General features: G+C 63.5%; 1 protein-coding gene across 1 annotated transcript; it reads left to right on the forward strand.

Annotated features, from left to right (window-relative positions):
- The first annotated feature begins 1537 nt into the window (after positions 1-1537).
- On the forward strand, positions 1538-21601 carry FKBP9 (FKBP prolyl isomerase 9). Its single transcript, XM_031952910.1, has 11 exons — positions 1538-1770; positions 7271-7288; positions 10778-10923; positions 13671-13860; positions 15688-15833; positions 17166-17355; positions 18362-18507; positions 18782-18968; positions 19089-19234; positions 20583-20746; positions 21302-21601. The coding sequence occupies exons 1-11, from the start codon at positions 1553-1555 to the stop codon at positions 21476-21478; spliced, it is 1728 nt and encodes a 575-aa protein (XP_031808770.1). The 5' UTR covers positions 1538-1552; the 3' UTR covers positions 21479-21601.
- The last annotated feature ends 664 nt before the right edge of the window (positions 21602-22265 follow it).

Below are 22265 nucleotides of genomic sequence, written 5' to 3' on the forward strand. Positions count from 1 at the left end.
ATAACACCCCCCCCCCCCCTTCACTGCAGAGGGTGATGGCAACGAAAGTCCTTTTTATTTATTTATTAAATTAAAACTTCGTTTTTCATAACAGCGGACAATTATCCAACACTGGCCCTCGCAGGCCTGTTCCGATTTTCCCTCCCTTGCCCGGGGCCCTCCCCTAGATGGATGGCAAGGAGTCCAACATATGTCAAATCTGGTAGAGATTTATGTATACCTGTTTATACGGTGATCCTGCTGCACAAGAAAAAAAGAAGCAAAGTAGAATGGCCGGGAACGAGGATGTTGTGGCCCACACAGCTCCCGTAGGCCCCTCTGGTGTAGGTGGCTCCCTTCCTCACTCAACAACTGGAACTGGTCATCTCGTAGCTACAGAAAATCCTAAATAAATCGGTTCTCACCCTTCCCCTGGGGTGGGGGTTCCGGCGCCTCCGCGTGCCCCTCGCGTGCCCCTCGGAGCCACTCCTGGTGGAAAAACCCCGGAGGGTGAGGAAGGCCCTGGTGCGCAGGGGATGCCACGGTTTCTGCTGCTGTGTAGGGAATAAACAGGAGACTCGGAGGGGCCTCCCTGAGGCCCCGGGCCCTTCAGTTCCCACAGGCCTTGGGGGATGGGACTGGGTGGGTCAGGAGGCGCCCCTGGGGGAGCTGCCCAGATGGAGGGGCCGCTGCCCCCGGCCTGCAAGGCCCGATTCCCCCATTCCCCCCGGGGGTTCTCCCCCCTCCCCCCATTTCCCCCGGGGGTTCTCCCCCTCTCCCGGTTCTCCCCCCAGGGTTCCCCCTCCCCAGGGGTTCTCCCCCCAGGGGTTTCCCCCTCCCCCCGGGTTCCCCCAGGGTTCTCCCCTCCCCCCAGGGTTCTCCCCACAGGGTTCCCCCCCCCCCAGGGGTTCTCCCCGCAGGGGCGGGCCAGCCTGGGCCGGAGGGCCTCCAGGAGGAGGGGGCGCCCAGAGCCGGGGAATGGGCCGCCTCCATCCGAGGGGCTTTGGGCCTTACGAAGGAACGAGGCTAAACTTGCCCCTTCCAGCCTCCGCTTTTCAGTCTACTTTTTGGGGCTAAATATAGAAAAAAGGCGCCTGGCTCTGCCCGCGGGAGCTTGGGGGTGGCCGGGGGCGCGGGAGCCGGGCTGCGCCCGGCCGGGCCCCCTTTCCTTCCCCCCATCTGATTCTGATGCTGGCCTCCCCGGGGCTCAGTCCCCGCTCTGGGTCCGGTCGCTCTCGGGCTGGCGAACTCCGTGGGCGCTCGGGGCCCCAGGGGGTGCAGAAGGAGGGCGCCTGTGGGGGCGGGGGCGGCTGCCGCCACGTGGCGGGGGCGGGGGTCCAGCCCGGCGGCCCGCCTTCCCGCCCCTTCTCCGCTGCCCGCGGGGGGGGTCCCTCCCAGGCCCGGCCGGCCAAGGCCCGCCCGGGGAGGAGGGGCCGGCCAGGCCAGGGAGGCCGGGCCCGGGCACTTCTTTCCACGTTTGCAGGTCTGTGCGCGGAGCCCGCGCCGGGACCAGGCCCTGCCCCGACCCCGGCCCCCGCGCTCCTCGGCCCGCCCGGGCACCGTCGGGGCCCGCATGGCGCCCCCGCCCCGCGCGGCCCGGCCCCCGGCCGCCGCGCCCGCGCCCTCGCTGCTGCTGCCGCTGCTGCTGCTGCTGGGCGCGGCGGGCCGCGCGGCGCCGGGCCTGGGCTCCGAGCTGCAGCTGGAGCGGCGCTCCGTGCCCGAGCAGTGCCCGCGGGCCGTGCGCGCCGGGGACTTCGTGCGCTACCACTACGTGGGCACCTTCCCCCCCCGGTTCACTCCAGGTGGGGGCGGCCCCCCCCCACCCGGCCCCCGCCCCTCCCCGGGCCTCCCAGGGAAGTCTTGGGGAATTCTGGGCGGGATGCCCCCTCCCCCTTCCCCTTCCCTCCCCTTCCCTTCCTCCTCCCCCCTTCCCCTTCTCCCTCCCCTTCCCTTCTCCTCCCCTCCGGGGGGGCCCCGTTGTTCTCGCCTCCTCCGCCCCCTGCGGCCCGCTGGCTGCTCGGGAAGGGAACGGCCTGAGGAGGAGCTGAATTCGAGTCCTCCCCCCGGCCCCGGCCCCCCCTGCCTTTTGGGGCTCTCCCGGGCCCTTTGCGCGGGCTCGGACCCCCCGCCTGCATCCCCTTGGGAGGCCTCGGAGGTCACTCCCTGCCGGGGGGCGGCCTCCCCCTTCCTCCGAGCCCCGGCGCCCCGGCCGTAGGATGGGGGTGCGGCGGGAGGGCGGCGGGGAGGGCGGGTGGGCAGGGGGCGCGGGCAGGGGTTGCGGGGGCTTCCTTCTCCTGCATGTGGGGGGGGGGGGTAGGTTCCCTCCCTCAGCTCCGAGAGAAGCCTGTCTTCTTTCTGGCTTCCGCGGCTCCCATTGATAGGCCTCGCTCTGGGCCCAAGAAAGGGGCCGATTGTGCGCTGAAATGCAGCCGGGGCAGCAGCTCGGGCTTCCCACAGGGACTTGCTGGTGGGCTGAAGGTGGGCAGTGGAGGCCCCTGCCCTGGGAGGCCGCGTCACCTAAGCAGGCCCCGGCCGGGCTCCAGCCTCCTTCCCTCTGGGCGATGCCGGGAGAGCTCGTGCCCCCAGGGTCCCAGCCTGCCATGGTGTGAGAGGGATGGAGCCTTCCCCTGAGAGGAGGTTCTGCCCAAACCGCCGCCTTGGGGCTCCCCCAGCTTCAGGTGGGAGGGGTCTTTTAGGTCGGCCCCGCCCGTATCCTCCCTGGGCCATACATACTCAAGCAGTGCTCATCCGTGCCCTCTACGTTTTTGTTACCGTTAAGAACTATTTAAAGTGCCTACTCGTGGGGCCTTGAACTGTAAGTCTTAACAGACGGGGCCGAGGCTCTTCCCCGGCCTCCTTGGAGGTCCTCAGGCAGAGGGAGGCCCCCGCCCCTCTCGGCAGGGCCCGTCCGCTTTCGGACAGCCGGGACGTCGCCCGAGAAGCTCCTGCCCTGGAGGCCGAGGGGAGCCTTCGTTTTGGGGAAGGAAGAAGATCCGTTAACTTTGATCATCTCCCCCCCAGCTTCCCGTGAGCCGCCCCTTCTCCTCCCTAGCGTCTGCACCTGGACCCTCCCTCCCAGGGCACGTCCCGGATTTACTGCCTCCTCCGCCCATGGAGGGCTCCCCCCCGCTTGCCGTTCATTTTTGGAAACTGCCGATGCTAACTCGGGTCATCAAGCCCCTCCCTCCCTCCCTCCCTCCTCCCTCCTCCCCCAGGCCCAGCCGGTCTCCGGGGCCCTCACAGGCCCAAACCATCCAGAGCCTTGGTGTTACCTCCTGGGTCTCCCTTGTTATCCCCCCGTTCCGATCCTTTAAGGCAGGGGCTCTGAGCACTCTGTGGAACTTCCCACGGGCCTCTTCCCAGTGAGGGCGGCCTAGGGAGGGGGCGGGGAGAGAATCTGGAACTCAAAGTTTTACAAACCAATATTAAGAATTGGTTTGCATGGAACTGGGCAAATAAAACTAAGTAAGAACAAGTAGAAGGTGGAAGTTACTTTGTTGTGGAGGGAGACAGAGACACAGAACCCTCAGGGCCGGCACCTTCGGGGGTAGGTGCCCAAGACATGCTTGGAGCAGGCCCTGATCAGCCTCCTAAGTGCTTCAGAAGCCATCGGTGCTCAGCGGCAGGTCTCCCGCTCAGATCTTCATTGGTCTCTCGTTGCCTCCAAGCTAAAAAAGCAAACCTTCCCTCTGCTATTTAAATCCTTTACGACCTGGCTCCCACCTCTCCTTCCAGACTTCTTTCCCATTATCCAGCCCCAGTTTTTGGCCAAACCGGCCCTTGGCCCTCCCTGAACTTGGGTTCCATCGTCCGTTGGCCTTTGTTGGGCCCGTAAAGTCCGGTTCCTCCTCCCTCCTTCCCCCCCCCCCCCGCCCCCCCAAGCCTTTCCCGACCATCGGGAGGTCTCTCTCTCTTCCCAGATCCTTTTTAAATTGCTGGTTCCCTGCCCCGGGGGCCTCAGGACAGGCCCCTCGGGGACAGGCTCCTCCGGCCCCCAGCCAGGCTTCTGGCACAGTCACTAAAGTGCTGGATCCCCCAGGACGAGCCCACAACTGGGCGCCCCGGAAGACCGGCCCCTGCCGCCGGAACTCCTCTGACTGCGGCCCCACCGCACTCCCCGTCTCCCACCTTACAAAGCTTCCCTTTCTGGCCCTCTGTGCCCCGGCCAGCCGTCCCTCCGGGCGGAACGAGGCGTTTCCTTCCCTTTGCCCCATCGATCCGTTCTCTCTTGTTTGGCTTCTGTCCTTGGGCAGACCCTTGGGACCCCTTCGTGTCTTCCCCGAGCCCCCTTGGGCAGGGAGCCGGGTGTGAAACCCGCCGAGGAGCCTTCATTCGTGCTGTAGGAACCTCTTTCAGAGACGGGGGCGGCACAGAACAGGCCCCTGGGTCGGCAGGGAGCAGCTCGGGCCGCAGCGGGCGCCTTCCTCCCTGGGTGCCCGGGGCTCCAGCTGCGCCGATGGCCCGTCTGGGCCCGGCCCCGAACACGCCGCGGTCACCTGGGGCGTGTGTGGTGGGTGCCGGAGGTACGGGTGCACGGGACCGAGTGGGAACATGTACATTCACCTGTACACAGATAGAACACACAGACACACGTGTGTACCTAGGGTGGCGCTGTATGTGTGGGTGCACCCGTACACAGTGCGGGCTTCCGCGGACGGAGAACTGGGACTCTTTCAGGTTTGGGGAACAGTCGGTGCTTTCACGGGCTTTGGCTGTGATAAAACTGAGCCCGTCAGAAAGAGCGGGAGAAAATCCTGCAAACCTGAGACGTGAAGGAGACGGGGGATTTAGGAGACGGGGATTGCTGACCGGACTCGGGGAGACCCGGAGGTCGGACTAGGGCCCCGGAGAGAGGCTCCCAGCGGCTGCTTCTCCTCGGGGGCGGCCGTAGCCGGGCAGTCGCAGCTGGGAGGAAGGAGCCTTTGTCCCGGTTCGAGGACGGGCCGGGCTCTGGCTGGAACGGTCCGGGCCCCGACGCTGTCTCTGGCAGCCGGGGAAGCAGAGATGCCGGTGTCCTCCCCGGCTCTCTCCGCCCGGCTGGCTCCGTGACCGTCCGGACGCAGTGACGCTTTCTGCCCCAGAGGTAACAACGGCCATCGATGGTTGGAGACGTCTAGAACTCGGCTGCCCGCCGGGTTCAGGGAGGTCAGGGCCAGGCAGCTGGGCTGGGCCGGGGCTGTCCCAGAGCTGACCATCACCCTGTGTCCATCCAGGAGGCCATTCACAGCTTTCCCTGTGCGTGAGCTGAATGCTCCCCCAGTACCCCGCAGGCCAACTCCAGGCCGCGCGGTCGGACGTGAGAGCCCGGAGCCCTTGGTTTGGGGCGGCCCGAGGGATGGAGGGCCAGTCCTGGAGGTGGGTCGCCCTGCCCGAGGCCGGTCACTCCCTCCCCGGCTCCCTTGTGGGCCCCGGTCTGCCTCGGGGGCAGCGGCCTCTCGGGAGGGGGGGCAGGCCGTTTCATTTTGGGGTTCTGAGGGTGCCGGCCACAGAGGAGCAGCCCGTGGGCTCCGTCAGCTCCTGATGAACCCGGTCCCTGACGAGCTGGCGCTGCGGGCTCTGGGGTTGGTGCTGTGGTCCCTGACGTGCTCGGGCTGGTGCTGCAGTTCCTGATGTGCGGGGGCTGTGGGCTCTGGGGCTGGCGCTGGCACTGCGGGCTCTGACGTGATGGGCCCTGAAGCTGTGGCAGGTTGGCAACCTGGGTGGGACCCGGGCCGTGTTTCCAGGGCTGCTACAAGTTACTTTTCTAGTCGCCCATCTTTCCTCTGTGCCCGATGGCTCGCTGTCGAGGGGAGGGACGGGGCGGGCGGAGAGCAAGATAAATTTGGGGCACAAAGTTCTACGAAGATGGACGGTGAAACCCCCTTTGTGTGTATTTGGGAAAACATGTTGGAAGGAGAGCGAATGGCTTTTCTAGGGGGCTTGTGGCCGGGGCGTTTTGTGGTGCTGGTGCTTGTGATCGTAACTCTTTCCGGATGGTTTTTCAGTGATGCTGCGCGCTGCCGAGCAGTCGCTTGGAAATTAGGTGCTGGCGAAGCGGAGTGAGTGACATTGAGCTCCCTGGCAGCTACTTAAAGTAAAAATAACATGTCACCTCATTTGGCTTCCAAAGGCCCCGAGACTCTTCCAGCCCAACTGCTCGTTTCCGGACTCGGGGCCTTTGGGGAGGCAACGGGGGGTTTCTCCTCCCTCTTATTCTTTCCCCTTTTAATTCAGCCCTTGTTGTAGCCAGCTCTCGGGAGCACCGGACAAGGTGGGAACGGGCCCTGCCTGCCACGAGTTTCCACTTCCCTGGAAGGATGTGGGGCTGATTAGTGCCGTGTTTCCTGTGCCGTTATGACAACTTCCCTCCAGCCTTTCCTTAAAGGAGGGGGGGAGATGGGGGTACCCTGGCAGCTGGAGGGATCAGAGGATGAGGGGAGTGGGAGGTGTTCTGTGGGGGGACCTCCTGTGGATCAGGGGTCCGGTTCCAGTGGAACCCAGAGCTTGGGAGCCGCTGAAGTCATTGGGGCTTCCTGGCCCTGGGCTTGTAGCTTGTAGCTGGACCTGGGCAGGCAGGGGGGGTGGGAGCCCCCTCTGGTCGCCGCAGGTCCTTCGGAAAGGAATTCACAAACCCAAAAAGTCAGACTGGCAAAAGGGCGGGAAGTCGGCCCTGCTGGGGGGCAAGGTCCCCCCAGAAAGAAAGGTCCGGCAGAGAGAGGAACAAGGGGTGCAGAGAAATCCTGGCAGAAAGAGAAAGAGGGTCAATGCTGAGAAGGGGGCAGGGGGTCCTGGCAGGCAGCTGTGCCAAGGAGAGAGGGGCCCCTGGCCTGGACGGGCCTGCTTTGGGCCTCTCAAAGAAAGGAGCCTCAGCCTGAGACTGAAGTTTCACTTGGCCGTTGTCACCGCCCCAGGCCCAGATTTCTGGTTGAATGGGACCATTTCCTGGGCGTGGTCCTGGCCAACCTTCAGCTCTGGAGGGCCCATAGAAACCTCCAGCTCAGGCTAAGTAGGAGGGGTCCTGGACTCAGCCTGTCCCACCCAGATCCCAGAAGGGAACCACTTTATCTCCATTCCCTGGGGCTGGTCTGTCCCAGGGGAGTTTCTCAAGCCTTCACCCCAAAGTCAGGACAGCTTTGGGGTCCCCCCCCCCATCCAGAGCATCCTGGGAGAAGTGACCCTGCTCATCATATCCTCTCTCCCTCCTTCCTTCCTCCCTCCCTCCTCTCCTCCTTTCTTCTCTTCCTTCCAACCCTTCCTTCTTAGTGATCCTAAGAGACGGTCACCCTGGATCTGAGAGACACATGGGTTTTAGGAGAATTTTTGGAGCCAGGCCAAAGGTTGAGCCCCACTGGAAGCCAGGGCCGCCTTTGGGGGGCTCCAGGTGGGGCTGCCGTCATGTGGTCCCTGCCTAGAGATGCTTTGCCTTCTAAGTCCCCCCAAATGCTGCCTTCTGAGCCCACCCAAGCCCTACCTTCTGATCCCCCAAACTGCCTCCTGAGTCCCCCCTCCAACTGCTTCTGTGGATGAGCATTTTGAATCCCGCTCCCCAGCACAAGAACATTTCCTTCTGCCCACTGCCTGGCACATAGTAGGTGCTTAGTAGGAGTTTGTGGTTCGATGGACACCAGGCCCAGTGAGGGTGGGAGGGACTGTCCCTGTGCTCCTGCTATATCCAAGGCCAGGGACAAGGCCAGGGGGGTCCCTGATGGCTGCCCCCCGGTCCTCATTCTGGGAACAGAACGCAGCTCTCCAAGGGGCCCTCCAGGAAGGGCTGGAGCTGGCAGGTGGTTGTGTGTGTCTCCGGCGTTAGCCAGGCTGGGGGTGGGTGAGAAAGGTCAGAGGACACGGGCCATGATGAGGGTCCAGATCAGGGCACTTGTGGAGGTGCAGAATTGGGGGAGGGGGTTGTGTGCTGAAGGAGATCCACAAGCTGGCTGGAGACCCTCCCAAATACTGGATTGATGATGATCCTTTTCATTGGATTTGTTCTTCAGGGTCCCAGGGAGCAGGAAGGCCCCAGGCTGGGGGTCTGTGGGGGCCAAGGGTCTGTGTGGAGCTTCTCAGCGGGACTGAGGCTCTGGCTTGATAAAGCAGCTGGTCCCCCTCATCCCCTCCCCTGTGGCTCTCCGGGCCTCGCCCCCCCCCCCCCCCCCCCCCCCCCCCCCCCCCCCCCCCCCCCCCCCCCCCCCCCCCGGACGTCCCCCTCCGGTGCTCACTCACACCCTGGGGACCCTTTCTGTTACCAGCCTTTGCTCTTGAGCTGTTGGAGGCCTTTGGGAGGGAGTCAGGAAGCGGATGGAGGCCGGGCTCAGCCTCTCTCCGCAGGGGCTTCCTGGGCAGAAGTGATGTCATCCCCGAGGCCGGGGGCGTGAGAGGAAAAGCACATTTGTGAGGGACGCCCAGCCGGGGAATGCTGCCCCCAGGGAACGGGCTCCTAGGCCGGCTGGGCCGCGGGACGGGCAGGCCATGGGCCTTTGGCCCTCCGGGTCTGTGGGGCGCTGACCTGCCCTTGCCGGCGGCCCTCGAGAAGCCCCCGTTAGGGATCTACAGGGGGAGAGAGGAAGGGAAATGGCGGGCGGGGGCCCGACTTCTGGCCAGGGGCGGAAGCGCCCCCTCCCCTCCGATGTGGAGGGCGGTGACCCTGATCCTGAGCCCCCTCGGTTTGATAAGAGTCTCACTCTTCAATTTGGCAACTTTCCTAAGCTCTTACTGTATGTTAGGGAAAGGGAGACGGAGACAGAGACACAGAAAGAGAGAGAGAGAGAGAGGAGGAGAGTGAAAGATGAGAGATGGAGATAAAGACACAGAGTCAGACACAGACGCACAGGGTGAGAGGGAAGGATTCTCATAATTCACTCACCAGGCCCCAGATTTTGGGGGGGGCAGGGGGGAGCCCCAGGGACCGCTCCAGGAGATGAGCAGTTTGACCCTGGGGGCCGGAGACAGCCATCTGAGCTCCTTGGATAAGGAGGCGATCTGGCCTCCCGATTCCCGACTCCCCCTCACCCCCTCGCCGGAGAGGAGCAGAGGGAGGAGTCCGGGGCCTGGGGAAGGCGAGAGTGGAGATGGGACCTAGATGGACCTCGGATCAGGAGGGGCTGAATTCGGATCCCGCCCGTCGCCGGCCGGCCGTCGCTCTGGGTCGGCTTCCGTCTCCCCCTTTGCGGGTGAAGCTCAGGAGGGGGCTCCCTCCCAGGCTCCTGTTGAGGGGCTCGCTCCGCCCAGGGCCGCGGGGCAGGCGGAGAGGGACGGTAAGCTCCATTTTGGCCGAGCTGCCTTTGAAGCGGGCAAAGGGACGTTCAGGACACGCTCGTGAGGGCCGAGGGCGGGACGGGGAGTCCTTCGTCCTTTTGGTAAAGCCGGGCACGGAAGGGCGGAGAGACCCAGAACAAGGCCCGCGGCCACGCCGGCCCGGAGGGGCGCCCCTCACTGCACAGGATCTCCCCGCCCAGGTGCCCCTTTGTCACTCAGAGTGGGGCCCGGCAAAGCCGCCCCCATCCCCGCTGCCCTCCCGGGGCTCCCTCTCCCCCGCTCGTCCGGCTTTGCTGTCTCAGACTCGCTGGGACCCTTCTCTCGTCCTCATCTCCCACACCGATCACGGCCGAGATGCGCCGCCTCCGCCCCCAGAACCTCCGTCACCCCCTTCTCCCTGGGCCCCCACGTCCTAGCAGGCTTCCAGCCCCCGGGTGCTGCCCTTGGTCCCCGGGATCCCCCCTGAGCCGCAGCCAGAGGGGCCTCCGTGCGCCGAAGCTCTGACCTGGGTCCCGTCCTGCTCAGGGATCGGGGACCCCGCCTGGCGCCGAAGCCCCCGCAGCCGGCTCTGGCCTTCACTCTCCATGGGGCCGTAAACGCATAGCTTGGGAGCCATTTCCGAGCGCCTTCTGCCTGCTGGGCGGCCTCAGCGATGCCCCGCGGCTCCCCGTTTGGCCGGCCACAAGGCTGCCCCGCACTTGGGCAGCACCGACCCCTGCCTTCCTTTGGCTCCTCCGGGGAGCCCCCCTCCCTGCCGCCTCCCCCACATCAGCTGGTTGTGGAGGTGAGGGTGCTCAGGGAGGCAGGGGGCCCACGGTGTCATGGAGGCAGGGGGGCCCATGGTGTAGGGGGGTGCCCATGGTGGTGGTGAGGTGCCCACGGTGTCAGGGGTGCCCACAGTGTCCGGCCTGCAGAGAGATCCAGAGGGAGGGAGTTGGGGAAGGCCCTCGGCTCTGCGCTAGGGGAGGAGTGACTTCGGGGGGTCCGGCGGAGGCCGAAGGGAGAGGATGGGGTGGGTGGCCGCTGTCTGAGAGCCCTGGGGAGGGCAGGGCCAGCTAGGGATGGGAGATGGCAGGAGGCTTGGTGGAGAGATGGGGGGGGGGCAGGACCATCCGTGCATGGAGAAGGGGATCCTGGGGACCAGAGGGGGGCCAGAGGCGTCGGCAGTTGGGGGGACGAGGCCAGCCAGCTCTCGGCCCATGGCCTGGGTTTTTTTAGCGAGTCCAGGCTCATTCCCAGTGAGTGGCGAGGGGCCGGCAGCCACCGGAGGTGTGGGGAGGGGTGGGGAGGTCCGGGAGACGAGGCCGGGCATCGGGCGGTGGCCGACGTGCCGGCCCCGCGTCCTGCGGTCAGCGCCTCCATCGGGCCCCCTCCGGGCCTCCATCTGGTCCCTCTCTTGGCTGCCAGCAGCGTCCGGGCGTCCCCATTCGGCCATCTCCTCAGGGGCCGGAGCAGTGGGCCCAGCGCGCCTCGCCCAGTCCTCGTGGCTGAGGGTGGGAGGCCGGGGGGCTGCCGGGGGTCCGGCTCCGGTCCTCGGGGCGCGGGCTCACCCCCTTCTCTCCCACAGCTATGATCGCGGCTCCACCTTCAACGTGCTGGTGGGGAAGGGTCAGCTGATCGCCGGCATGGACAAAGCCCTGGTCGGCATGTGCGTGAACGAGAGGAGGTTCGTGAAGATCCCCCCGCAGCTCGCCTATGGAAGCGAAGGCGTCCGTGAGTACGGCTCCTGGCCTGGACCCCCCGCCCCTTCCCCCCCAGCCCTAGGAGCTCTGACTACATGGTGCCGCAGGCTCTAATAGTACCCGGGGACTTGCACAGCCCTTACATGGGCCCTGGTCAGGCCGGCAGCAGGAAGGGCCTCGGCTCTCAAGGAGCTTACGTTCTGGGTGCGCCGAGAAGCAGGAGCTGCAGGAGTAAATGCAGAAAGGGAAAAAGTGCCTCTTCTGCACCCAGAAGCAGGAGCTGTAGGAATAAATACAGAAAGGGAAAAAGTGTCTTGGTGCACACAGAAGCAGGAGTTGTAGCTATAAATGCAAAAAGGGCATAAATGTCTCTGTGCACCCAGAAACACAAGCTGTAGGAATAAATGCTTTAGGGGAATAAGTGCACCCAGAAGCTGGAGCTGAGGGAATAAATGTAAAAAGGGCCTAAGTGTCATTGTGCACCCTGAAGCACCAGCTTTAGGAATAAATGCAAAAAGGGCATAAGTATCTCTGTGCACCCAGAAGCACCAGCTGTAGGAATAAATGTAGAAAGGGCATATGTGTCCTTGTGCCCCTAGAAGTATGAGTTGTAGGAATAAATGCAAAAATTGCATAAGTGTCTCAGTGCACCCAGAAGCACAAGCTTAGAAATAAATGCAAAAAGGGCATATGTTTTCTTGTGCACCCAGAAGTACTAACTGAGGGAATAAATGCAAAAAAGGTGTTAATGTCTCTGCACCCAGAAGCAGGAGCTATAGGAAGAAATGCAGAAAGGGAGTAAGTGTCTCTTGTGCACCCAGAAGCACAAGCTGTAGGAATAAATGCAAAATGTAATATGTGTCTTTGTGCACCTCGAAGCAGCGTCAGTAGAAATAAATGCAAAAAGAGCATACGTGTCTCTTGTGCAGCCAGAAGCATGAGTTGTAGGAATAAATGCAGAAAGGAAATAAGTGTTTCTGTGCACCCAGAAGCACGAGCTGTAGGAATAAATACATAAAGGGAATACATTTCTCTTGTGCACCCAGGAGCTCGAGCTATGGGAATAAATGCAGAAGGGGAAGAAGTGTCTCTTGTATCCTCAGAAGCTTGAGTTGTAGAATAAATGCAAAAAGGAAAAAAAGTGTCTCGGTGCACACAGAAGTAGGACCTGTAGGAATAAATGCAAAAAGGGCATATGTGTCCTTGTGCCCCTAAAAGTATGAGCTGTAGGAATAAATGCAAAAAGGGCATATGTGTTCTTGTGTCATTAGAAGCATGAGCTATAGGCATAAATGCAAAAAGACAAAAAGTATTTCAGTACATACAGAAGCAGGAGTCTTAGGAATAAATGCAAAAAAGGCAAAAATTGTCTCGGTACTCACAGAAAAAGGACCTGTAGGGATAAATGCAAAAAGGGCCTATGTGTCTCTTATGCACCCAGAAACAGAAGCTGAGGGAATAAAATGCATCAAGGGAATAAGTGTCTCTGTCCACACAGAAACAGGAGCTGTAGGAATAAATACAAAAAGGGCAGAAGTGTCTCTGTGCACTCAGAAGCACAAACTGAGGGAATAAATGCAGAAAGGGCAGAAGTGTCTCTCTGCGCCATCAGTCCACAATAGCTAAGCCAGGGTAAGAGAGGAGGGAGAGCACAGCTTTACTCGAAGGCCCTTCTGAATTGCAGGAATGAAATGGAGAAACTTGGATGGGCATTGAGCAGGGTAGTTAGAAGCGAAGGTCCCCGGGGCCTGATGTCTCCTGAGCTGGAATGATGGGCTGAAGCAGGAGGAGGTTGAGACCCCGACTGGGCCAGTTTGTGGCTAATCCGAGACCAGCTTTGCCCCTGGCCCACCTTTGGTTCCCTCATTTGGCTCTTTTATAAGGAGAGCGAGCGATTCGTTGTCCTCTGGAGACAATGGCTGAAAGGCCGACGTGGAGGCCCAAAGGGGCTCCGGCCTTGTGGTCACCCTTGCCCGGGCCCTGGGCTGCCAAAGGCCAAGTGGACATTCTTTTGCCCCGGAGCTCTTGGGAGCGAGTCGCTGAAGGGAGACTTAATGCCATGACTTGGTCTCCCCGCTAGAATGTAAGCTCCTGGAGGGCACAGACGGCTTTCCCATTTCCTTGCCCCCCCCCGGTGCTTGGCACAGTGGGGGGCCCATAACGAGGGGCTTAAGCAATGCCTGGTTACCGCTTGGTTGAGCCGGGAAGTGGAGGCGGGGAGCAGTTGCTGCGGCTTGTGAGGGTGGAGATCCTTGGGCGTGATTGAGAGTCTCTTTATGGTTGTGTCCCATGGACAGGGGAGGCTGGCCACCCCGGTGGGGTCTTGGTTAGGGGCCGGCCCTCTAACGACCACCCAGAATTGGGTCCTTTGGGGGTCCCGGCCCCAGAGCCCTGCAGGTGCACACTCACTGCCCACCATGGCTCTGGGAGCTGCGGGAGGGGGCCTGCAGGCTGGTGACCCCCAAGCCTTCTCTGCCCCTTGTTGCTCACTAGCATCTGGCTCTTCTTCCCCATTTGGGTTTTCTTGGCAGAGTGACGGGAGTGGTGGCCGTTGCCTTCTCCGGCTCATTTTACAGATGGGGAAGCTGAGGCCTGGGGTGACAGGAAGCTCTCAGAGCCCCCCAGCTAGTGGGGGTCTGGGCATTCTGGTTCACCCGGAGGCCTTTGCAGTGGGAATGGCGCAGACGGGTTTTAGCCTTTGACCTTCGGCCGGTCCTCAGAGGGTAGGCGGGAGGGCTGCCGGTCACAGTCTCACTGGGGCTCGTTCCGACCTTCCAGCCGACGTCATCCCCCCGGACTCCGTGCTGCACTTTGACGTGCTCTTGATGGACCTCTGGAACTCGGAAGACCAAGTTCAAGTTCACACTTATTTCAAGCCGGCCAACTGTTCTCGGACGATCCAGGTGTCGGACTTTGTGAGGTACCATTACAACGGCACCTTCTTGGATGGCACGCTCTTTGACTCCAGGTGAGCTCCGCCGGGGGGTCGGGGGTCGGGGGTCAGGCTCTTTTCTCAGCCCCGAACCGTCACTGTGGGGCTCTTAACGTGAGTCAGCGTACAATTGCCTCACGTTCTTGAGTAAGAACCAAAGTGGATCACGTCCTGAGAGATGGCCCGAATTTAGGAAAGGATTAGCTCTGAGGGAACAGCCAGGAGAGGGGCGAGGAAGAATGGAGAGTGCTTTGGAAAGGCCTGAGATTAGAAGGAGGGAAGAGGATTTGAGGAAAAACTGGAAGGAAAACTGAAAATGTCCACGGGGCGGGCAGCCATGGACATTGTAATCATGAACAAAACCGTGAAAACTGAGGAAGCGAAAGGCCGGCTCCGGAGGCAGTGCGGCCATGGGCTGGGGACCCCGGGGTCAGGGAGAGGCTGTGCTGGAGGATTCAGGACTTGTTGGGCAGTGGAGGAGGAACCCACGGGCAGTGTCTGATTGGGAGGCAGGCCCCGGATTCGCATCCCACCCCGGGACCCACTGGAACTGCTGTTCTGGGCAGCGAGTCCCGCCGGCTCTGAGCCTGTGACTCTCCTGGGCTCATTTGTGGAGACTAAAAAAGTCCCTCACTTCAGGGGCTTTGACACCAAGCTGCTCGATTTAACGTTTGTTTTTGCAGCATTGTTCCGGTGGAGAGGCATGTGTTCTTTTTCTTTTGCATAATATAAAGGTTCTTTTCTAAAATATATGATGGTTCTCTGTGGGCAGGTTTCTCGGGGAGGTTTTCTGGAGGCAGCCTTAGTCTCAGTTCAGATCAATAATCACCCAAATGCAGCCAAGAGTTAAAAGTTCAGATCTTTTATTGCTTCCTCTAAGACAGCCCGGGTAGTTTCCTTAGAGGCCTCTCCCTCCTTGGTTCCAAGAGCTCCTGTCGCTTGCCTCTGCCTCTAGCTCAGCTCCGACTCCTGGCAATCTTCTGAACTGCCTCTGACTGACTGAAGCTCTTTTTATGCTCATGTAAAAGGGGGTGTGAACTCCCAGGTGTGAGCTCCAGTGTGCGAACTCTCAAAGGGGCAAACCCAAGCACACAAGTACCCTTCCATCAAATCCAGTAAGTTACCACCTTGTGTCAAATTCTGGCCTGTGACAGAGGCGAGCAGGTGAACATAGTGCCCGTAGAGCTGATTCGGGGGTTACGCTGGAGAATCCTCCCTCCCCCCGATTACTCAGCGGGCTACTCATGACCCTCTAAAAGGTCTGTTCCCTCTGGGTCCGGGGGCTGAGTTCTTTCTCTGGTACGGAGAGCACTTTTCACCACAAGCCCCTGGAACTGCTTGGATCGGTGCATGCTGAGAATGGTCATGGCCTTCCCGGTGATCCCGGGCGAGCTCACTGTCACTGGGCACAGCATTTCTCTAGTTCTGCCTGCCGCTCTGCCTTGGTCCCTGTAAGTCTTCCCAGGCTTTCCTGAGCGCATCCTGCCCCGTCGCTCCTTAGTGCATGGTGGTTGCTCCCCCCCCCCCAATTTCCGGCTCGTTCGCCCTTGGAGGGGCTTCTGCTCATTTTCCGAAGCTGACCAGAGTCACTGCGGGTTTGTCCAAAAAGCCCCTTTTCTTTCATTTGCTCTTTTTGGGACCCGGACGAAACAAGCACATTCTCCCTCTGCCGAAGCTGCTCTCGGCAGGGTCAGGACCTGGGGAGTCGGGGCTCGGCGGGCTCAGTGAATGGGTCCTCGTTCTGCGATGGGGCAGTTTCTTCGGAGGTTTCAGGGGCCCTGATGGCGCCTGGGCCCGTGATGGACGCAGCCTGAGCTCCCCCCCCCCCCCCCCCCGCCCATGCCCTCCCCCATCTGTTCACAGCCACAACCGGATGAAAACGTACGACACCTACGTGGGCATCGGCTGGCTGATCCCCGGCATGGACAGAGGCCTCCTGGGCATGTGCGTCGGGGAGAAGCGGATCATCACCATCCCGCCCTTCCTGGCCTACGGGGAGGAGGGCGACGGTGAGTCCCGGCTCTGAGCCCGGCCTTGTCCGGGCGGCTGCCAGGCCGTGTGGGAAGGGCCGGGGAGCCCCTGAACCTGAGTAACAGAGCAGCTGCCCGGGACGGGTCCCAGGGAGACTCCCACGGCCGCGGGGACCGCCGTCTGGGTACTGGATCCTGCCCTCGGAGCCCCCTTGTTTCCGGACCCCTTCCCTGCTGCTCCCTCCCTTTCTCCCTTTCCTGTTCCCATGGTTCCAGGGGTTCAGCCTGGGGATTATGCCAGCATCTGCCTCCCACGGTTGGGGGGAATTTATTTACTTATTGTTTTTACCATAGCATTTACATGTGCTTCTAGCACAGCACCTGGCACACAGTAGGTGCTCTATAAATGCTCATCCCCCCTCCCCCACTTCTTTTCCCACCCTTTCTCTGGTCCCATCAGGCCTGGTCCCCAGGCAGAATTCCCTTCAGGGCGAGCTGGGGGGAGCTCGGCCCCCGGGCCTCGGAGTCTCCTCTCCCGGGTCCCCATCCTGTCGCCCGTCCCAGGAGGGTGGAGCGGCCGGACCGTGCCTTGTGCCCGCGTTTGCCTGGGGCCCCTCCCCCTCCCCCTCCCCCTCCCGGTCCTTTCTGGTGGATGCTCAGACCTCGGGGCGGGGCCGTCTCAGCCAAGAGGGTGGGGCTTCGATGTGGGGCGGGGCCATCTCAGCCAAGAGGGCGGGGCTTCGGTGTGGGGCGGGGCCGTCTCAGCTAAGAGGGCAGAGTCTCAGGGCGGGGCTTCGGTGGGGCAGGGCTTCAGGGAGGGGGCGGAGCAGACCCCTCCCTCCCTCCCCCCCCCCCCAGACCCCTCCCTCCCTCCCCCCCCCCCCCCCAGGCCTCGGGTTCCCTTCAGGGACAGCTGAGGTGGCCCGGGTGCGCTGGGCAGCCTCGGCCTCCGGGGTCTCGGTTTGCTGAGGCTGCCCCCGGTCAGTGGCTGGGGCCGGGTAGAAACCGGGGCAGAGAAACTGCTCTTTCACCCAATCCAAAGAAAGAGAATCCGAACAAGTGAATGGGTGGGTCTGGGAGGGGACAGGAAGGGGCCCTCAGGGCGGGAGTGGGGGGGGGGAAGGGGGGCTCCGGCTTAAGAAAGAACTGCCTGGTAACCCCCAGCCAGCCCGGGGGCCTGGCGCAGCGGGCACTCGGGGGAGGGGAGGCCCTGGGCCTGGCGCAGCGGGCACTCGGGGGAGGGGAGGCCCTGGGCCTGGCGCAGCGGGCACTCGGGGGAGGGGAGGCCCTGGGCCTGGCGCAGCGGGCACTCGAGGCTCCGTCCCGGGGGGCCCGGCTGGTCCCGGTGACGCCCCCTCCCGGCCCCTCTAGGGAAGGACATCCCGGGGCAGGCCTCCCTGGTGTTCGACGTGGCCCTGCTGGACCTGCACAACCCCAAGGACGGCGTGGCCGTGGAGAGCACGTTCCTGCCCCGGGACTGCGAGCGCCGCAGCCGCGCCGGGGACTTTCTCCGCTACCACTACAATGCCTCCTTGCTGGACGGGACCTTGTTCGACTCCAGGTAGCGAGCGGTCCGCGCAGACAGGGGCCCCGGGGGCGTGGCGGGGGCGGGCGCACCGCGGGCTCCTCCTTCTGGGCGGGCTCTGCCTCCGGCTCCGCCTCTGCCCGGCTGACCGTCCCCTCCGCCCCTCGGGATCCGCACTGACCGCCGCGGGCCGGTGGTGCCGTGGGAGGGGACGCGGGTCAGGGCCCGATCCCCTCCACCGCTGCTCCCGACGAGCCCCGGTCCCTGAGCCGAGGCTCAGTCTCCCCCCCTGTGAATGATGGGAGCCCTGAGGCCCCTTCCAGCCCCCCTCCCAGGCTCCTGCTGGGGAAACACCGAGGGGGCGTGACGTAGCGTAGCCCCGCCCCTGCTGGGGGCGCGGCCTGTGGGCGGGGCGGGGCGGGGTCTGCCACGGGCCGAGATTACAGGGGGCTGGGACAGGGACCGAGGGCCCGGCCCGGCCCCTTCTGGACTCCTGGGCTTGTGGGCTCCTTTCTGAGTCCCCCGTCACCGGGGCAGAAACCCCGGCCGGGGCCCCCGGCTGCCTGTGCTGAGGAGTCAGGCCCAGAGGGAGTGTGTCTGCTGGGGACCGAAGCCACCCTGGAAGACTAAAGGAGAAACTGAGGCAGGACGCTCTCTGACCAGGGCCCCCAGAGACGCCCCCCTTCCGGGGCCTTCTCTTTGTAAGGTTCCGGGCCTAAGGGAGCGCCCTGGGGGGTCCGGCCGCAGCGGGGGGAGAGCTCCCCGGGGCCGTCCTGCTGCAGCAGAGCCCTCCCACCCCCGTTCCCCGGTTTCTTGGGGCCTTCGGTCTGGTCGATCCAGCGTAGGCGGCCCCGGAGTGTGGGGGGAAGGGCTGGGGGACCCGAGTTGGAGTCCTGGGTGCGAGCTTCTGCTCACGCCGCTTGGCCCAGGCCCCTCCCTGGCCTTCATTTTCTCATCTGTAAAGTGGGGACAGGGCCCGGCTGAGCCCCCTGGGGCGGGGGCCATTCTCCGCTGACCAGGCCGGCCTGTGTTTGTGCTTCAGCTATGCTCGGAACCGCACGTTCGACACCTACATCGGCCAGGGCTATGTGATCGCCGGGATGGACGAGGGGCTGCTGGGCGTGTGCATCGGGGAGAGGCGCCGCATCGTGATCCCCCCGCACCTGGCCTACGGGGAGGAAGGGCGAGGTGAGCGCTGCTGCTCCCGCCGCCGGCCCGGGCACTGAGGTCTCTGACGGCCATCCGGCCCAGAGCATGGCCAGCCCTGCTGCAGTCCGGCCCCAGTGTGCATGCCCAGCCTCCAGACCTTCCCCCTGTGGGTCACAGGGCCCCGGGCGCTGAGGTCACTGATGGCCGTCCGGAATCCCTGGGCCACCTCTTCCCTCCTACGTTGTGCCTCCCCCCGGGCCCCCTCAGCCGTCGGTCCCCCGCCCCCCCAGCTCACGGCCCCCATTGCCCGCAGGGAACATCCCCGGCTCGGCCGTCCTGGTCTTTGACATCCACGTGGTCGACTTCCACAACCCGTCGGACTCGGTCCAGGTCACATCCCGCTACAAGCCGGACAACTGCTCCGTGCTGAGCAAGAAGGGCGACTACCTCAAGTACCATTACAACGCCTCGCTCATGGACGGCACCAGGCTGGACTCCACGTGAGGGGGGGCCGGGCCAGGGGGGCTGGGGGACCTGGGGAGGGGGGCCCAGGCTGTGAGGAGGGGGCACATTGGCGGATCTCGGGTGCCCACGCAGGATGTTCCCGTTCCCTTTTTCAGACTCAGTCTGGGCAAAACCTACAACATCGTGCTGGGATCCGGACAGGTGGTGCTGGGGATGGACATGGGTCTGCGAGACATGTGTGTGGGAGAGAAGCGCACGGTGGTCATCCCGCCCCACCTGGGCTACGGGGAGGCCGGCGTGGGTGAGTCAGACGGGGCTGGGCCCCGCTCCTCGCGCCGTTCTGCACCCAGGTTTAGACTCGTTCTCCGGTAGAGTCCCTGCTGCGGAGCAGGGCCTGGCGTCGGGGCGTTTTCTTTCCCTTTGGGCTCAGGTAAAGCTGCTGCAGAGCCTGTAGCCGGCCCTTTACTCGGGTTTGTTTTCCCTGCAGTATTTCCTTTCTCCAATTCTGCAGAAAGAGGGTTTTCACTCTTCTCTTTTGTAAGATTTGGGGTCCAAGTGTTTGCTCCCTCCTTCCCCCGGCTCCCCCGGCGGCTGACGTCGCTCATACCCGTGCAGCCGTGTCCAGCACGTTCCCACCTTAGTCACACTGGGGAGGAAAGTCAGAACAAAAGGGGGGGAACTGAGAAAAGCTGGACCGGTTGGATCGCTCGTCGTCTTGGGGGGGCGGGGCACAGGGTCTTAGCAAGGGTCATGGTGGAAAATTATCCCCCCATGTGTTTTAAAGATGAAAAAGCTGTAATTTAAAAAAAAAAAGAAAAAAAACATGAGGAGGGAAAAGCAGACAAACAAATGAGGGTGGAAATGCTGTGCTCCTATCAGTCTCCATTGATCTCCCCCTGGGTGCGGAGGCACTTTCCGGCCTCTGGGGGAAGGAGCCCCATCAGTCACTCTCCTTGGGATCTCCTTGGGCCCGCCCACTTCCCTCAGTATCAGGGCCCCTCCTGGAGGCGCCCCTCTCTCCCAGGTCCTTGGCACCCCGAATGGCCGGGGAGCCCCCTCCCCCCCCGTAAAACACAGAGCCTGTCCAGCTGAAATGCTTCTTGCTTCCTGACACCGTGGTGCTGGGGGGGCTGCTGGGGGGTGGACATCCCCGGGGTCCCTGTGGGCCGGCCTGAGCCCCTCTCTCCTGGAAGGCCCCGAGCTCTCCCAGACATCCTCTGTATGAGTAAAGTCCTGCAGTCCCGAGAAGTGGCTCAGAATGAGTGGGAGATCCGGGGGGGCGGGGCAGCCCCTTCCCCAAGCCTCTTGCTGATTGGGCTTCCTTTCCCTGACCAGTTTGGAGGGTCATGGGGCTGCTTTGAGTTTCAGTAACTGGTCTGACAGAGGGTCAGCGCTGTGGGGGCCAGTCCTGCTCATTAGTCGGGTCCCTCCAGCACTTAGCCCACCATGGGCTAATGTTGGGGAGGGGTGCGGGATGCTGATGGGGAGGGGATGTGGGATGCTGATGGGGAGGGGATGTGGGATGCTGATGGGGAGGGGACACTCCATGCCTGGATCTGGGAGGTCTGGCGTTGGAGCTTACCATCTGGTGGGAGAGACCAGAGGGAGCGGAAGCTGGGCCCGAGGCACTGATGGCTCTGCTCCCACAGCGGGAGAGGTGCCAGGAAGCGCCGTGCTGGTGTTCGACATCGAGCTTCTGGACCTGGTGTCCGGCCTGCCCGAGGGCTACATGTTCATCTGGAACGACGAGGTGTCCCCCAACCTCTTTGAAGAGATCGACAAGGACGGCAACGGCGAGGTCCTCCTGGAGGAGGTGGGTGGGGTGAGGGCCCCGGGCCGGCCCCCGGCTCTCGGCCCCTGTTACAGACCAGCCAGCTGAGGTCCAGCGGGGTCGTCAGGGAGGCGGCCCCACAGGGGGCTCTGGGCCCCAGCGCCTTCCCGCACCCGCCGCTGGGGCTTCTGGGACCTCGGCAGCAGGAGGGCGTTTCATGGCAGGGCTTCGTCTGGAGCTGGGCCCTGTGGGCCGAGGGGGCCTGTGGGCCGAGGGGGCCTGTCCTGCCAGTGGGGGCGAGGGCCGTCCTGTGGCGGCCGGGGGCTGCAGGTACATGGCAGGGAAGAGCTGGGCCCAGATGGAGCCCCTGAGAGCCGGGGCCACCCCCAGGGTGCCTGCCCCTTGCCCTCCTTTGCGGGAGGGGGGAGATTTGGGGGGGAGCCTCTTCCACACCGGGACAGCCGGACCGAGGTCGCCCTTGCGGCCGTGGGGGAGGGACTGAGCCAGAGCGGCCGGGGGGGGGGGGGGGGGGCGGGGCAGCCTTGGCCGGGCTGGGGCGCGGGCGCGGCAGGGAACGAGCCCCCCTTCTCTCGGCAGTTCTCCGAGTACATCCACGCCCAGGTGGCGGCGGGCAAGGGCAGGCTGGCGCCCGGCTTCGAGGCGGCCGTGATCGTGCAGAGCATGTTCACCAACCAGGACCGCGACGGCGACGGCCGAGTCACGGCCGAGGAGTTCAAGCTCAAGGACCAGGAGGCCCGACACGACGAGCTGTGACCACGCGGGGGAGGGGCGGGGCAAGGCGGGGACCCCCCAGTTCTAACGTGTAAAGACTTTTCCTTGCTTTTATTTTCTAATTTTGTGTTTAAGCACTTTCTCTAGATGTATCGAGTCAGGGAGGAGAGCCCCTCCCCCCGCCGGGTGCCCCTCCCCCCGCCGGGTGCCCCTCCCCCATCAGGTGCCCCTCCCCCCCATCAGTTGCCCCTCCCCCACCAGGTGCCCCTCCCCCCCAGGCTCCACCCCCCCCCATGGTGTTTTAGATGCACAAAGTAAGAGCTGCGGGGATGCCGGGGAGCCGCCACGGTGGGACTCGGGAGGCCGCCCCTCCCCCGCGTCAGTGTCACGTGGTGCGGCTGTTCCTGGCGGCCCGGGTCCCTCCCGCGGCCCCGCGCCCAGAGCCAGGGCTCGGTCCCGCCCCCTCCCATTGACTGTGAGACAGCGCGTAGTCCCCATGTAACCCGACAGCGGACGCCACCCGGCTCTTGTTCCATAAAGTCGTGCCCGAGGGCCTCCGGGTGCCGCCTCTTCTTGGGCGGGGTGAGGGCCGGGAGTTTGCGCTCGCCCCGCCCCCGTGGCGGGGGGGGGGGGGGGGGGGGGGGGGGGGAGAGGTGTGAGGGCGGGCTAGGGCGGGGCACGGCCTCCGGCTTCTCCGGGCCGCGCCTTTTTTGGGGGTCATTCCTGCCCCTCCCCCATGCCCAGCCTCCCAGTTTCTGTGATTGGCTCAAGATTCCTTAAACGGAACCAATCAGGATGTGGGGTCAAGCTCGGGGGACATGAGGTCAAA

This window comes from Sarcophilus harrisii, chromosome 1, assembly GCF_902635505.1.
Source record: "Sarcophilus harrisii chromosome 1, mSarHar1.11, whole genome shotgun sequence".
NCBI classification, from domain to species: Eukaryota; Metazoa; Chordata; class Mammalia; order Dasyuromorphia; family Dasyuridae; genus Sarcophilus; species Sarcophilus harrisii.